Below are 16,864 nucleotides of genomic sequence, written 5' to 3'. Positions count from 1 at the left end.
CTTGAGATTCTTTCACATTCTGAATGCCTGTGTTTGGGCCTATCAATAGCAGGAATACTGCCAGTTTGTATCAGTGGAGCTTTGTGTAGGCATAACCAAGACATTAGGGGTGAGCATGCCTGTAAAGATCCTCCCAGCAGGTGAAGAGACACAGATGCTATATCTTAACCCCTCCAGCCAATAGCTCTGTGGGTTACAAATGTGCTACAGTGGATTACTTAAAACATTACTTCATGTGGTTTTAAGGAAGCTTCTGCTTCCCTATGTTTTTGCAGGGTGCTTTACTGAAATATGGATAACATAAATGAGGTGAAAAGATTCCCTGTGGCTAAAATGATGAAACTCATCTTCATGGCACTGGTATCTAATATGAAATCATTCAAGGATTTAGAGTCAGAGCTTGCAAAACTGCTAGCTTCAGAATTGCTAGCTGAGAAGTACCATGCTCCATGCTGCAAAATAGCATAAAATGAGCTGGCTGTTTAAACACCAGGAGCTGAACATTGCTGGGGATTTTTTTTAAAAAAGAGATAAATTCGAAAAGGTATACTTTTACTCAGTAAGCCTCCTGCTTCTTCCCCCCTTGCAACAGATAATAATTGTTATAAAGTAAAAAGCAAACAGGAGTGCTGTAAGTCTTTAAAATAACCCAGCTGCATTGTAGACCTTGTCTGATTCCTTTCCCCTTTGAAAAATAGATATACAAATAGTCACATAGGGCCTATTCATATGGATGGGCTGCAGCTTGCCTAATGGTTCCACATGGTGAAGTTTCCATACTGCAGCAATAACAGCTATACTCAGGAACCAAGTGTCATATCAAGTAGGTGACTGCGGTCAGTTGTCACACCTGCTGACCCTTAAGGAAACCCCCACAGTGATGTGAGGAAGTAACTACTTCATCCAGCTGGTCCACATAGGTCAGAAATATTATTTTCAAGCACAGTTTCCACATGGACCTCAGCTATGTGGAGACAGCCACAACAGGCAGTCTGCTTTTCCCCCCAGCCAAAATAGTTTATCTGTGTTCTGCTTTGTTTTGCATGTGCAGCAGAGAAGATTGCTACAAACAGGGCCAGCACATGGAAGCCATGAAGCTTGTGCCCCAAAGCTCTCATTTTCACCAGACTCTAACTACATAGCAACCAATATTTCCTATAGTGGTGTTATAGTAATGGGCACCCCGTTGTTTAAAGCATTGCACTGGTGTGCTAAAATAAACTAATTTTGTATTTCTGGAACAACTGTAAGACTGCTGCCAGATTACAAGACCAGTCTCAAATCTTACTACTACTTTTTTAAAAAATCCTCTGATCTTCATGTCTTTCTCCTTTTTTTCTTTCTTTTACAACATCTGTGTTGGTGCTGGATTTCACAACCTATTTATAGTGGTTTCCATAGTCTGGGTTTCCTTAAAGGTATAAGCATTGGCTTTAATACACTACAAAAGGGACACTTAGGAGCCATTAACTGGACCTCTGATTCAGCAGTAGGGTTTTTTTCTCTCCTCTTTCTCTGAATGCAGACTTCCATTTGGGACCAAAATGCTAATTTCCCAGTTGCTCCCTACTTCATCTTTATAGCCAACTTCAAGACATCTTTTAGCCATTCCTAACAAGCACTGAATATGTATGCTAAATATATTATTATTACTATTATTATTATTATTATTATTAGGGGGATCTAGTTGAAACTTGTATTGCAGGAAGGAGAGGAGACAATGTAACCCTTTCCTGCAGTCCGTTCCATCACTTTCCACATTTTTCCAGATGGCTGCCAACTATGAAGGAGCTTTTCAGCAGCCTCCAAGGAAAAGGAAGAATTGGCAAAAATGATCACCTCTGTCCTTCCTCTGGTAGAAATCAATGGAATCTAGGTCTCAAAGGCAGCTGCTACTGTAGGATACCCATCAAATTCTGGAAAAACTCAAGTTGACTATTCCTAAATCTGGTAAATGCACAGAATCCATTAGGAAGTCAAAATACTGACTAGTTTGAGAGATAAGAACAATTCTTTTTCAGTTGTTGTTGCTGCTGCTGCTGTGTTCCTTCATGTTGATGCTGATTCATGGTTACCCTATGGCAAACCTATTATGGGGTTTTCTAGGGATGAGAGTACAGTGCACCCATGCCATATGCGGGTACACTATATGCAGCTTCCAGCTTACGTGGAAGCCATGTGACAAGAAATGATGTGTGCACTGCCCTGAGCCACAACTACACACCCCATTGTTTGCAATGGGGTGCAAGCATACACAGATTGCCGTCCCTGCATAAGGGAAGGGCCCACTGTATATGACTCACCCAAGATCACCTAGGTCACCTTGTGCAGACTGGCCATTAAGGCTGGCTTGGGGCTGGAGTCAGGGCATGGCATTCACATGACACATGCCCCGGCTCTGCCCCCAGGACATGATGATACTGTGTGCCGCTCCACACAGTGTGTGGAATCACAGCACTCCTCTGGCGCTGCGTCCACACAACACAGCACCAAAGGAATGCTTTACAGCTGCGGTGCCATGGCTATCACACGCTTTCCAGGATGCAAAAAGGAGCCACTTTTAGCAGCTGCACGCTGCCCCTTGGGGGTGGTCTTCACGGCCTCCTACTAGATTTCCATGACTGAGGAAGGAATCAAAATCTGGTCTTCATAGTTGTAGTCCAATGCTTAGTAAAATTTGCCTTATTCACAAAAATACACCCATTGCCATATATTGTGGAAAAAAATAGATGGGATTTATGCTATAAATAAAAGCAGACATTGCATGAGTTTTCTATCTTTGGAACTGAAACATTTGTCAATAGGTATATTTCTGCTATTCCAAATGTTTTACCCCTTCCTTTAAAAAGTTTCCTTTCAAAGTGGAAGTCACTTTGATCTAGATTTTTTTATTGAGACATTTAAAATTCTTGGCCATATTATATGCCTCCAGATATTATTCAAAATTAAAAATCCATGCACAAAATTTTCCACTATTGCTCAAATGGCTTATTCACAAAGTCCTTCTTGGCAATACAAGCCTAAGTTTTTGAAATAGATTTAATATATTGAATATCTGTCAATGAGTTAACATAATCTCTTATTCTAAGACCTTCCATTCATGTAAATATTTGGGATGTCTCTTTCAGAAGGTAGCTGGACTTTTTTTTTTTTTGGAGGGGAATGTGATATGCCTACAGAACATCACACTGCAAACTCTCTTGTAACTTTCTGCTATAACCTGAGCTGTTAGTAACCCTTTGAAGTTAAATTGACTTCAGACAACTTTTCATTTCTCCTGTAATACATTGCAGAATTCAGTCCTTGGGTTTTTTGTTGTTGGCTTTCTTTTTTTTTACTTTATCAGGAAATTATCTATAAAAAGGTAGAATTTTGCTCCACAGTTTCTGCTCTTGGTCTGGACATTTTTGAGATGCATATTTTGTCCAAACTCTATTTATTCATTCCAATAAAAAATGTGTGCACAAAATCAATGGGAATGGGTAAATCAACATCTGTGTACATCCTGGTGGAGAATGCATTTGTAAAGTGGCCAGCAATTCTAATTTAGAAGCTTATCACTCCACTTAAATAACCTGTCTTACCTCATCTGAATTCAACCCTACATTGAGGCAGCCAGGATTTTGCTGCTGAAGCCACTGAGTGAGTACAGCCCAGCTTCAACATGGGTTGCTGAGCTCCGGCAGCCTTATTTTAAAGCTGGGAACTTTCCAACTTGTAAAAATGGCCACCATGGCTCACCTGGGACCCAGGCTGCAGCCAGGCTGTACTTGCCCAGTGGCTTCGGCGGCAAAATCCTTGCGGTAGGACCAAGCTGCCTCCCAATTTAGGCTTGAATTTGGATGAGGTATGCGGGATCATTTAAGCAGAATGATAAGCTCCTAAGGTTGCAGCAGTTTTCCTTAGGCTCAGCCTACTGGAAAAATAATACCCAGAAAGATCTACAAAAATTAATCCTACAGAATGAGAGCATTGAAATAGTGAAAGAGTTTCCATACCTTGGATCAAATATTGATCAGAATAGTGACTGGAGTCAAGAAATAAGGTCTAGGATGGGCAAGGGCAACTATGAAAGAACTGAACAAGATCATAAAGTGTAAAGACATAACATTAAACACTAAAGTGAGGATAGTCCAATCCATTGTATCCCACATCACCATGTACAGATCTGAAAGTGGGATGGTGAAAGAAGCTGTTAAGAAGAAAATCAACTCATTTGGGATGTGGTGCTGACCATGGATGGCCAAGAAAACAAATGGGATCTAGAACAGATCAGGCCTGAACTATCCCTGGAAGCCAAGATAATTAAACTGAAGCTGTCATACTTTGGCCACATTATGAAGGAAAATGAATAATTAGAAAAGGCAACGATGCTAGGAAAGATGGAAGGAAGTAGAAAGAGAGGAAGACTGCACACCAGATGGTTAAACTCAATCAGAGAGGCCATGGGCCTGGGCCTGGTCCTGCAGGGAGGTAAGGATTCTTGGAGGTGTCTCCTCCCCATGGTTGTCATTAGTCAAAATTAACCACAACAACAGGGTAAAGCAAGATTCTGCCCCCTTCTTCCCCCTCCCCCGCTGACTTATGTGATTGCACATAGTTTCTGCACTTTGAACTCAATTTGCAGCAACTGAAGTAAGCTGAAGTTAAAGGGGGAAAGTCCAAGAAGGAGAGAGAAACTGGGGCATTTTTAAAGAAGCAAAAGGTTTTCCCTTTTATATATATATATATATATATATATATATATATATATATTCAGAAAAACTGATGTATTGATTGCAAATAATAGTGTTAGTGGCATTTACCACAGTGATGTCAGAAATCTCTAATATATTATCATCAGTAGCATGAATAAGCCACAAACACTAAATGTAGAAGTACACACCCCCAAGCTTAGCCTAGGTGGTTGGCATGGTTTAAATTTAGTTCAGAGGAAAAGCAGATAATTAGGGTGTTCTTTAGCTATAATCAGCAGGAGAGGAAACAGCTAGCAGCAAAATGTATGTTTTGAAAAAAAAAGATATGAAATCACTACAGAAGGAGCGATAATCACTACAGGAGGCTAAGTAGACAGATCAGTCTAATTCAAATCTGTGACACACATTTTCATTCATGATGAAACTGTTCAGTGCTATTCCCACACCAAACTGAATATTTTTGAGAAAGATATATATTTACTCCCCAAATTTGCATTTTTTCCAAGTATATTTGCCTTAAATGTGCATTTTATATTCATTTAAACCAAAACTTTAACACAGTTAACTGTAACTCTCTTTTTTTAAAACATCCCACTCCACACCCTAGTCTGGTTCTGGAAGTAAGAAAGGGGAGGTTTGCAAATAGCCAGAGTCTGAGGTGATGAGGAAATCAAAATCACTAAAGATTTACTGTACCTTGGATCAAACATTGATAAGAACTGAGACTGCAGTCAAGAAATGAGAAGAAGACTGGGAATTGGAAAGGAAGCTATGAAAGAATTAGACAAGATCCTAAAGTCCAAAGATATACAACTCAAGTAAGGATCATCCATGCTATGGTATTCACCATCATCATTTATGGATGTGAAAGCTTGGATAGTAAGGAAAGCCAACAGAAAAAAATAAAATTCTTTTGAAATATGGTGCTGGAGAAATGTGTTGAGGTTACCATAAACATCCAAAAGAAAAACAATTGGGTCCTTGAACAGATCAAGCTTGAACAATCCCTGGAAGCCAAGATTATTAAGTTAAGGATGTTGAACTTTGGCCACATCATGAGAAGGCATGACTCATTAGAAAAGACAATAATGCTAGGAAAGGTAGAAGGTTGTAGAAAGAGAGGAAGAACACATGCCAGATGGATAGACTCAACCAGGGAAGTCACGGGTCTGAATTTGCAGGACCAAAGCAGAACAGTGGAGAATAGGGAGAATAGGATTTCTCATCCACTGGGTTGCCATGAATTGGGGTCAGCTTGAGGGCAGCTAACAACAACAACAACAACAACAATGTCTTGAATGATTGTGTTCAGATGTTGTATAATTTGTATTAGTGGATTTTATCTATTTTTATGAGATGTTTTTAATGGTTTTTAGAGGGTCTGTAAACCGCTTTGATCTATGGAAAAGCGGTATACAAATAAAAATTATTATTATTATTATTATTATTATTATTATTATTATTATTAACATTTTCTTTTCTTAAACAGTAAGCCACTTGCTGGACACTACTGGGCTTCCTTTAATGTAGTAATTGCTTCCCCTTTACTGTACAACCCCCAAACATAATAAAATGTGCAAACAGTCTACTCCCTTTACCCAAGTTTTTGAAGCCTTTGAGCATCCATATAAGCTTTATATGAATTTGTATCTGACTTACTCCTATCCAAAACTACCAGTCTATTCACTGCACCATAAAAATGGCATCATAAAAAGACCACAAATGAGTATTTTGAACCATTTTTGTAATCTGTAAAGTGGATAAACTGGTGGAGAGTGTTGTTGGCTGAAGAGTTAAACACATTTCTTTCATTGGTCAGGTGATGTCTTGACGTGTATTTATAAAATTCATATCATGGGATATTAAAAAAACACACCCATCATTTTTAGTTGTACTAGTTAAAAAAACAACCTCCCATCATTTTAAATTGTACTAGTTAAAAAAAACAAACTCCCATCATTTTAAGTTGTTCTAATCCAAGGCTGCCTATAAGTGTCAATTTAGTTTACTTTGTAGAAATTAGCACTGCTCAGGCTGTGATTACCCACTAAGTATGAACTATCCATAAATTGAGAGATCAGGGGAAAATCTGGGTTTGGATGCTTCATTTGTTGTTGCTGTGTGCTTCCAGGTCCTTTCCAATGTATAGTGACCCTAAGGAAAACCTATCATGGGGTTTTCTTGGCAATAAAAGTTTGGTCTACCTCTAAGGCTGAGGTGCCCAAGGTGACCCAGTGGGTTTCTATGGCCGAGCAGGGATTCAAACCCTGGTCTCCAGAGCAGTAGTCCAATGTTCAAACTACTACACCATGGTGGCTCAAGATATTTCATACATAATTTTATTTCTTAATGCAAAGATGTGTTTTAGGGCTATGGTCAAACCAGAAGTTAAGATTCTTGATTCTTCTTGATTCTTATTGATTAAAAGTAGACAGATTTCAGAAAGTGTTTAAGAGGCTGTACAGACCAGCAATAAATGCTGGCATTGGGGCAAAGTGGGGGCGTGCGACTTCATGCTGCATGCCTTGACTCCACCCCCACGTCAGTGTGATGCGCGTGCCCCACCACACAGTGGGAGGTGTCATGGCACTCCCTTGGTGCAGCATGTACATGCACTGTGCCAAAGGAGTGCTGAAACGCCGTGGTGCCAGCAGCTATGGCACCTTTTCCACAGCACCACAAAAAGGCCAGATTGGGGGTATAGCAATCTGGCTAGGAAAGGAGTGTTGTCCTGCCCCCTCCCCCCTGATGAGCTGTCTGTACAGGTCCTAACTCTCCCACTGAGATCAGTTGTCTCAAAGCATGTTTAACTTGGGCATGACCAGATGTAAACCATTAATGTGAATTCAAATAATAGTTTTTGAGCGTCAAATAGAGTACACTCTGTTTTTTCCTTCTTACTTCTTTTTCTCACATTTTTATTTTTGCACTACTTAACCCTATTTCCTCTTTCCAACTGTATTGATGGATGTGTGTGTGTGTGTGTGTGTGATCTCATATACTTGTAATCTCAATGCCTTATTTGTCTTTGGAATGTGTATCAACTTACCCAACTTCTACTTTAATTTGTTCTGTTCTACCTTTTTCTACATCTTCTTCTTCCTCTTCTATTTTTCTTTATTGGGAAAATGTTGTTTATTCTGGGGGTTTTTTCCTGATGTGTTTTCTTCTCTTAGACAAGCAATTTTCTATTTTTCTTCATAGAATTACACTGTATGATTACCAAGCCATGTGTAAAACAACTAAAGAAAGTAGTGACAGTGCCCATAGCTTACTGGATGTAAGTATCATTCTGACTGTGAACACTTCTTCACTAGCACTGCGGTCATATATCTGTTCATTCAAAAGTAAACCTCACCTTGGTCAAGAGGGCTTACTTTTAATACAGTGACAATAAGGTTGTATCCTAAATCACATTTAAAATTTTTTCCAGATACATAAAATGAGAAGGCATAGGTACAAACAAATAAGCACATGCGTGCGTGCGCACACACACACCATATTGTTATTTAATATATATATGTGCAATAATTTTGTATAGTATTTCTTTATGTTACTAAATTTTTCAGAAGCTCCAGTATATAAGACTCTGCAAGTCTCATGGGAACTGCTTTTCAGCATTACTCCATGTCACAAGAAAAATGGTTTGGAATAAATGAATGCAATGTGTTATTTATTTGCTATTTAAGGCTAGTCTACAGTAGCATTTTTTTATTTTACCCCACAGCAGTGTTAAAAAAATTTCAGTGTGTTTGTTATGAGCACCTGTTTTCTGGAGTTTGTAAATTACCTATAAATATTTGTTGTATTTTAAATTATGAGAGGAATTTCAGTAGCCTACAGGTTAAGTGTTTCTTTAAAAAAAAAAGACTTTCAGTCTAAACTGAACAATAGGTTCATTTTCAAACCATTTAACTTGTAAAGCTGAATAAAGGATTCTTCCTCTGAACATATATTTATTAAAATTAGAATGAGAGAATACCATGAAACTACAAACTTTAACAGAGAAGGAGGAGAAGTTTAAAATTTGTATCCACAGTATCTTGGTAAACATAATCGATGGCAAAGGTAGCTGTGTGTACTCTGTTTAAATTAATATTCATAACAGAACTCTTTTCAAATGTAGAACTGACTCCATTAGTAGCTTGTATCAATGGGGTAGTGGATTCACTTTGGATTTTAATTGGTAAAAACTTTTGATAGCTTTTAAAACTTTTCTGAGTAAAAATGGCTTCATACAGCCCCTTTGACAATGAAACCAATATCCATAAGTGGTTGAATCCACAACCTGGATTCTTATGGACAGGATTCCTTCTGTCTGTGGGAGGCAACCAATATAAAAGATAAATTTCATGGGCTAAGACAGGAGGTGGTGATATTCTTTGAGACCTCTGAGTGAAATAGAAGACAACAATAAAAAGGGAAGAACAAAAGACCTGTTCCACAAGATCCAGGAAATCAAAGGAAATTTCAAACCAAGGACCAGGCTGCTCTATGACAATAAAAATAAAATAATTCAAGACCAAGAAGGAATAAAAAAACATTGGATGCAATACACAGAAGAGTTATATAAAGGAGATTATAAAATGAATGACATGTGGATATAAAGATTAAATTCAAATTCTTAAAGATGATGTGCAATAAGGGAAATGGCAAAAAGACAAAATCACCATGAACAGATGATATCCCAATCAAACTGCTGCAATCCATGCTGACAGAGTCAACTACAGTGCTAACTAACATATGCCAACAGATATGGAAAACAAAACGATGGCCAACAGATTAGAAACGATCAATATACATCCCCATCCACAAAAAAGGAGACACAGCAACTATAAGACCATAGTATTAATCTCCCACGCAAGCAAAATTCTGCTCAAACTTTTGCAACATACACTCCAAACATACATATAAAGAGAAATCCCATAGGTCTAAACAGGGTGCAGTAAAGTCAGAGGCACTTGGGACCACACTACAAACATACAATGGCTAATGTAGCACACCAGGGAATTCCAAAAGAAAATCAGCATATGTTTTAAAGACTATAGCCAAGCCTTTGACTATATAGATCATGAAAGGCTATGGAAGGCCCTTAAAGATATGGGAGTGCCAACACATCTGATAGTTATGATGAGGAATCTGTACTCAGGAAAAGAGGCTACTGTCAGAACAGAACATGGAGAAACAGAATGGTTCTCAATTGGCAAAAAGGTCAGACAAGGCTGCATCATATCACACTACCTGTTCAGTTTATATGCAAAATATGTTGTAAGAAAATCAGGATTAGAAATAGAAGAAGGAAGAGTGAAAATAGGAGGAAGGAATATCAGCAATCTAAGATATGTAGATGAAACCATAATACTAGCAAAAATCTTCCCAGACCTTGAACAACTACTAAGGAAGATGAAGGAAGCAAGTGCAAAGGCAGGCTTACTGTTGAACATAAAGAAAACAAAAATAATTACCTTGGAGAATCTACAGAAATTCAACCTAGACAATGAAGAAATAGAAATAGTAAAAGAGCTCTCTTACCTGAGATCAAACATTTGTAAAAATGGGGACTGCAGCCAGGAAATCAGAAGAAGGTTAAGAATGGGGAGGGTGGCTATGAAATAACTAGAAAAGACCCTAAAATGCAAAGATATACAACTGAGTGCAAAAGTTAGAATCATACAAGTCATCATATTCCCTATTACCATGTTTGGATGTGAGAGCTGGACAGTTAAGAAATAAGATAGAAAGAAAATTAATTCATTTGAGATGTGGTGCTGGAGAAGAATGCTGAGAATTCCATGGACAGCCAAAAAGACAAACAAATGGGTCCTGGAGCAGATCAAGCCAGAGATCTCCTTGGAAGCTAAAGTGACAAAATCTAGGCTGTTGTAGAATTCAAAGATATGGCCATGTTAGTCTGTAGAATCAGTATGTAGAGAGATCTTGTAGCACTTTTGAAACTAACTGAAAAAAAGAAGTTGGCAGCATGAGCTTTCCTAGACTTCATCATCTGAGGAGGTAGAATGAAGTCTACAAAAGCTCATGCTGCCAACTTCTTTCTTTCTGTTAGTCTCAAAGGTGCTGCAAGAGCTCTCTTAGTCTGTCATACTTCAGCCACATCATGAGAAGACACAACTCACCGGAAAAAATAGTAATGCTAGAAAAGGTAGCGGAAAGTAGAAAGAGAGGAAGGCTACATGCTAGATGGATGGATTATATTAAGGAAGTCACAGGTATGATTGTACAGGTACTAGGCAGAGTAGTAGAGGGTAGGGGGTCTTGGAGATGTCTCATCCACAGGGTTGCCATGGGATGAGATCAACTAGAGAGCAGTTAACAACAACAACAACAAATGTGTTTCCTACTGGACAGAATTTTGTTCTGCTTATTACATTATAGATTGGATTAGCCTGAAAAACAGTAATCTCTTGAAGAAGAGGTTGTAAAGTTGCTTTAATAAAAATAACATGCTGAAGCCACCCATAATTAAGGAATAATAGAATGTTGTCCTGGGTCCTATTGCTCTACCACAATGTGATCATTCATTACAAGTAACTTTCCAAGCTCTAAGGAAAATTCAGCTTTTAAATGTTTGAATAAAATGATGTTTTATTCACTGCTCTTTTTTGGTCAGTGGTAGTTATTCCATTGATAACAAGTATTTCATTTGAACTGGAAGTATTACAGCACTAACAAAATAAAACAGTTAAAATTTTATCACTGAGATATAGTATTGACCTTTGAAAGTATTTCTATCTATGCTTGAAATATAATGTAACTAATCACTATGTATTCTGTGTCTTTTGATTTAAACAAATTGCTTCTCCTCAGCCTTATAAAGCTTTCTTTGCTGCAGTAAAATGGATTGTGACAGAAGTTGTCCTGTAAGTAAACCTTATTCAGCTCTGCAGTTATTAGTACTTTTCCCTTGTAAAATTCTTATTCTTGTTTAAATTTGGCCGTCTACTGATTCAAATCTCATGTGTATAATTTGTATAATTTTAGAGGTTTAGAATGTAACCAAATGGTGATATTTTTTTCTTTCAGAGTAGTAGGTTTCATAGAAACATATGGGGGCTGCCCACATGGACCAAAAGCCCTATATTCCCCTGGCCTTGTGTTAAGCTGTTTGGATGATGCAGGCCATTAGCCCTGGGCTGGGATCAGGCCGGCATATGGCAGACTGGGCATAGATCTGGTGGATCCAGCACAATCCCAGGTCAAAGGAGCCTTAGTGGGAGTCAAAATGACCTGCCGTTTGCAGTTGCAGCCTACTGTCCCGTTTCCACATCAGACACAGCAACAGGTCTTCTCACTAGCAGCAATGGTAGAGGGAGATAAAGGGAGTGCAGCAATTATGTGTCCATGGTGTGGGAATGAGTGGGCATGTAAACACCTGACCATCCCCACACCAACTTGGGGCCATCATCTGTTAGAGTTGGAAGAGGCAACAAAGAATATACAATTAAATCACTCCTGAAAGATGTCCACCCAACATCAGTTTAAGGATCTCCAAAGGAATTTCAGAACATAAACGTAGGTCCAAAACACACTGCAGAAATAATCCAGTTTGAGACCATTTTAACTGCTCTGGCTCAATGGTAGAGAATTCTGGGAACTGTAATTTTGTGATACATTTAGCCTTTTTTGTCAGAGAGCTCTGGTGCTACAATAAACTACATTTCCCAGGATTCCCTAGCACTGAGCCAGGACAGTTAGGCACGTTACAGTCCAGCCATTTGGGGCAGCCTGTAACCGGCCCTTTCCCCGCCGGATTGGGGCCTCAGCTGCCACAACGGCAGCCTCCGAGGCCCCAATCCGCCGCTTTCCAGGCCGCGGGGAAGCTGCAAAAGGCCGCTTCCCTGCGGCCTGGAAAGGGGTGTCCTTTTGGCTTCAAGCCCCAAGTACACCCAGCGGTGGCGAGGAGGAGGAGAAAGGGGCCACTTGGCCCCTTTCTCCTCTGCGTCGCAGGCACAGCCATGTAAAGGCTGCGCCCAGTGACGCAAAGCTGGAAGGAGCTCTGAAACGGAGCTCCTTCTGGGGCCGCAGAAAGGGCGCCCTAGGCGCCCTTGCATGGCCACACTATGTCACAACCTTGCCACCCCGTTTAGAGGCGGCGCAGTCGTGACGTAGTCATGGCGGCGCGCGTGTGCATAGGGCGCTGCCATTTTGTACGGACTCGGTCCATACTAGGGTTAGGGATGCCAAGAAGTGACGCCCCTTCCTAACCCTAGTACGGACCCAGTCCGTACTTTTATGCCCGTTTGTAACGGGCCCTGGTCTCACACTGGGTTATTTCTGCAGTGTGTTTTGGTCCTAAGAATGTAAACCTACACATGGCTATTCAGAAATCCTATTGTTTTCAGTGGGGCTAACTCCCTGACAAATAGCTTTAGAATTGTAGTCCAAATTTATTATTGTGGGCGGAGTTAAATTTAATATGAATCTTTTGTTCCTAGTTCTACTTGAGCAGGCTGTTCATAAAATAAGATAGATTCTCAGTGAATCTGTAGTTGTTCAACAATTTCATTAAGAATTTCAATCTATACAGAGCTGAAGTTTTGGTCATTATCAAGCAGTATTTAAAATGAAAATGGATTAAGCTCTTCTAAGCAAGATAACCTCACTAAACACAAAAGAATTCCTAGAATTTATTGGTCATTTGTGAAGTGGGAGGATCACTGAGAAATATCTGATGGACCTTTTTAAACAACCACACCATTTCACAGACAGACAGCAACTTTAAAGTGGCGTTTCAGAGTGAAAGGTGCACTTTCTTTCTCTGTAATTGTAAAATTAATTACTCAAGTTATTATTAGAAACCAGTAGTGTTGTATTCTCTTTTACATTTTACAATTCAACAAAATTTGCAATTGCAAGATGGAGTCAACTAGGAGAAAATAAAGAATATTAGAAAACAATGTCATCTTAAAAGGAATTTGATTCAATTCTCTTTCTGACAGCTGGTATGGAGATGCCAGATGTAATAATATATTTTATCTTTTGTGGTTTAGGTTTCTGGTGGAATTTAATCTATGCAATTGGTGGCATTCAGATCTAATAGCAAAAGGTAAGCATCATTTGTATTCATGACATCATTAGCAGATATGTTCTTTGCCCTTATGATACAAGACTGGGTAAACCACAAAAGACCTGTTGAGCTCCATATATGCAAGCACTCCCAGTTTTCTGCCCCAAGAAGAAAAGCCTGCCACACAAAGGGAAATTTTTCTGTACATGTGTAGTAGCCTGGAGGATTTGATGACAGGCATTGGGTATACTCCTGAAATCAGTGGCTTGTGACTAATAAGATGATAGAGGCTACTTTAGATAAATGAAAATGGCAGCTAAAACCTATCACATTCTTTTATGGCACCCTCATGTTAATGCTGTCAAGAAGAGAGAAAGCTGTTACCTTCCTAAGGTATCCCACAGAGATATGAAATATATAGTGCCTCATTCCCTGAAATAATCTTGGGCATCATGCTAGTATTTCCAGCTAACTATCTTTTTAGAGAACACCTACATCAGAATCAGCAGGATGTATCCCTCAGCTACTCCCCTGATCTTCTGGATCAGGAATAGAACTGATATAAGTGTCCTTATGTGACCTCTACAAATACTATACCTTATGTTGCCTTACACTGTCCAATAAAATGGCTTTTTCAGTCTGCGGCTCTCTTCCTTTAAAAAAACACAGAAATAAATGTGTGTTACAGCTGTAACAGTATTATTAACTTGCAGCCTTCCTTCCTTAAGGGCAAAGGTTTGCCATTACCTCACTAGATAAAGATATTGCATCTGAGGGATATTCATTCGCATTATAGCTGGAAGCAGATCATGTAATTATACACTTCACCTGCTCCCTTGCTTTAATTACTAGGAAGTAGGAAAGTACCCCTTCATCCTGATCGCTAGAAAGAGATTATTATAGTTTAGAACTGGGTGAGGTGGCAATCATATGGCAGTTCAAAAATCTGGTTCAAACATCTACATCTCTTCTTCTCTACTTATTCTAATGAGGATCTTTATCAACTGAGTGTTTTTTTACTGAACATAACATAGCATGATTCTCTTAGTTTGTCCTAGAAATAGCATACAGATCTTGAATAAAAGTCTTGAGATTTTTTATTTTTTATTTGTGTCTTGGTTTTGCTTTGAAAAACAAAATCTCTGACATAGGCCCTGCTGGGTACAAATCCAAATCAATCAGAGTCCATACCTGCTTATTTTAGCTGTAATGTGGCATTAGTATGGTAGAAGATATAACCAGAAAGTTGCAGATACGATGATACATTTGTTCACAATTAGTTCATGCCAAGTGTACCTGAGAAGAAGAATGGAGTTGTGTGGGTCTTTTAAATTTTATTTTCATCCACTAAATAGATTTTGGGTTGCATCCATGCTTAGTCCTACTTAGAGTTGCTCCACTGAAATCAGTCATAGGTACATTGATTTCAGTGGGTCCACTCGGAGCATGACTGAACATAAGTCCAACTTTCATAATCAATGCAGGTGTATTCATTTCTAAATACTCCAGAAAATATTATCTAATAATAATAATAATAATAATAATAATAATAATAATAATAATATCCCACCTCTCTTTGTATACAAATGATTAGGCTCTACTAGCACATTCAAAGTGTTGCACTATGGAAAATCTAGATGGTAAAAAGGACCTCCAAATATGTTTAGCTTTTGCCAGAATGAGTGTTGTGGCCAGACTGTGGAATCTTTCCCTATTTTCCTTCAGCTTTTGGGGCAAGAGAAGAGGGAAACTGTGAGACCTCCCCCAGATTGGCTGCATTTTTTGTAGACTACATGATACTGACATTTATTCATGCATGGCAGGTTAGAGCTTATGTCAGAAAAATATGTATACTTAGACTCCATGAAACCAAAAACATAAAACTATCACAATGCTGAAAACCTTTTTCCACATTTACTGTGTGTAGTGGCAGCCATTCCCGTTTATTCTGATATGGAGAAATTTCTATGGAAAAAGATGTTCAAAGTACAGAGAAATTGCCGTGGATAGATTCAGCCTTCGACTTCACATAGGTTCAGGATTATTTGTCTTACTGTGCCTATGAAGTTGTGGTGAAAGAAGGAATGTATGTAAATCTTGTATTGTAAAGTCATCCCACTGTCAGCTGGCCAGCCTCCAGCATTTCAGTTAAAACCTATAGAAAGACAACATGAAGCAATTCTTCAAAACAATTATATTTATTGGGCATTACTGAGGATGCAAAACAGTGGCCAGAATGCAGGTATAGTGGCACTACAAGACAAAAAAAAGTAGCAATGAAGAAAGAAGCAAACAAGCATTCTAATTGTGAGCGCCACTTTGAAAAATGGTTGGAGAAAACCTAATGCCTCTGGAGAAATTCAATAAAATCGACCCCCACTTTCTCTCCCCACTCTCCATACAAATAGTGTGGAGAATTTCAGGAGATCATTTGCATACAACTATAGTTCAGACAAGTTTAGGTAAGGATAAATTATGAATATATGTTCTGAGAACATCCTTACAACAGGGATAGGCAACCTGAATACCTACCAGAATTTTTGTACTGAAGCACCAGGTATTGCCTTAAATTGGCTGGGTTTGGTGGGAGCTGTAGTTAAAAACATCAGGAAGGCACTAGGGTGACTAAGCCCCCTTAGAAAATAATATCCTATTTATAAATGGTAAGTTAATTGTAAAATAAAAAATATGCAATAAATTTATAAATCACAGGGTGGCAGAAGCAGCGTAACATTTGCATCCATGTTGAAGTATTTGATATCATACCTCACACTGCAGGATTTTGACTGAAGTTATTACAAAATATCATCAATCTGTTCTGTTTGCTTTAGCGCAGAGATTGAAACAAACCCTAGAGCCTTGTGACACTGAATATCCAGCCTTTGTTTCTGAACGCACAATCAAGGAGACCACAGGCAATATTGATTGTGATGACTGCTTCAAGTAAGTACTTTTTAAATTGAATTGGCTGTGGAGGTCTAAATTTCACACCAATATCATGCATTCCTATAAGCTGCAATTAGACATGTGAAAAAGGTTAATGTTTAAAGTTTGATATTGATAAATGTTTGAGTAAACCAGGAACGTAAATGAAACAAGTTTATACATGATTGTCTCCACAGGTCTCCACTATCAAAATATT

General features: G+C 38.7%; 1 protein-coding gene across 2 annotated transcripts in view; it reads left to right on the top strand.

The window, feature by feature from the left end:
• Positions 1-16,864, top strand: part of CACNA2D3 (calcium voltage-gated channel auxiliary subunit alpha2delta 3) — a 717,368-nt gene that overhangs the window by 668,942 nt on the left and 31,562 nt on the right. For both annotated transcript variants that reach the window (XM_089522601.1, XM_089522591.1), the window contains 4 exons: positions 7,902-7,977; positions 11,523-11,575; positions 13,706-13,761; positions 16,554-16,665. In XM_089522601.1, the coding sequence (XP_089378727.1) occupies positions 7,902-7,977; positions 11,523-11,575; positions 13,706-13,761; positions 16,554-16,665 (297 nt within the window). The remainder of the gene's footprint in view (positions 1-7,901; positions 7,978-11,522; positions 11,576-13,705; positions 13,762-16,553; positions 16,666-16,864) is intronic.

Source organism: Sceloporus occidentalis, unplaced genomic scaffold, assembly GCF_023333645.1.
Source record: "Sceloporus occidentalis isolate IW3139 unplaced genomic scaffold, rSceOcc1.0.p SCAF_1, whole genome shotgun sequence".
NCBI classification, from domain to species: Eukaryota; Metazoa; Chordata; class Lepidosauria; order Squamata; family Phrynosomatidae; genus Sceloporus; species Sceloporus occidentalis.
This window is presented reverse-complemented; position numbering and strand designations above follow the sequence as displayed.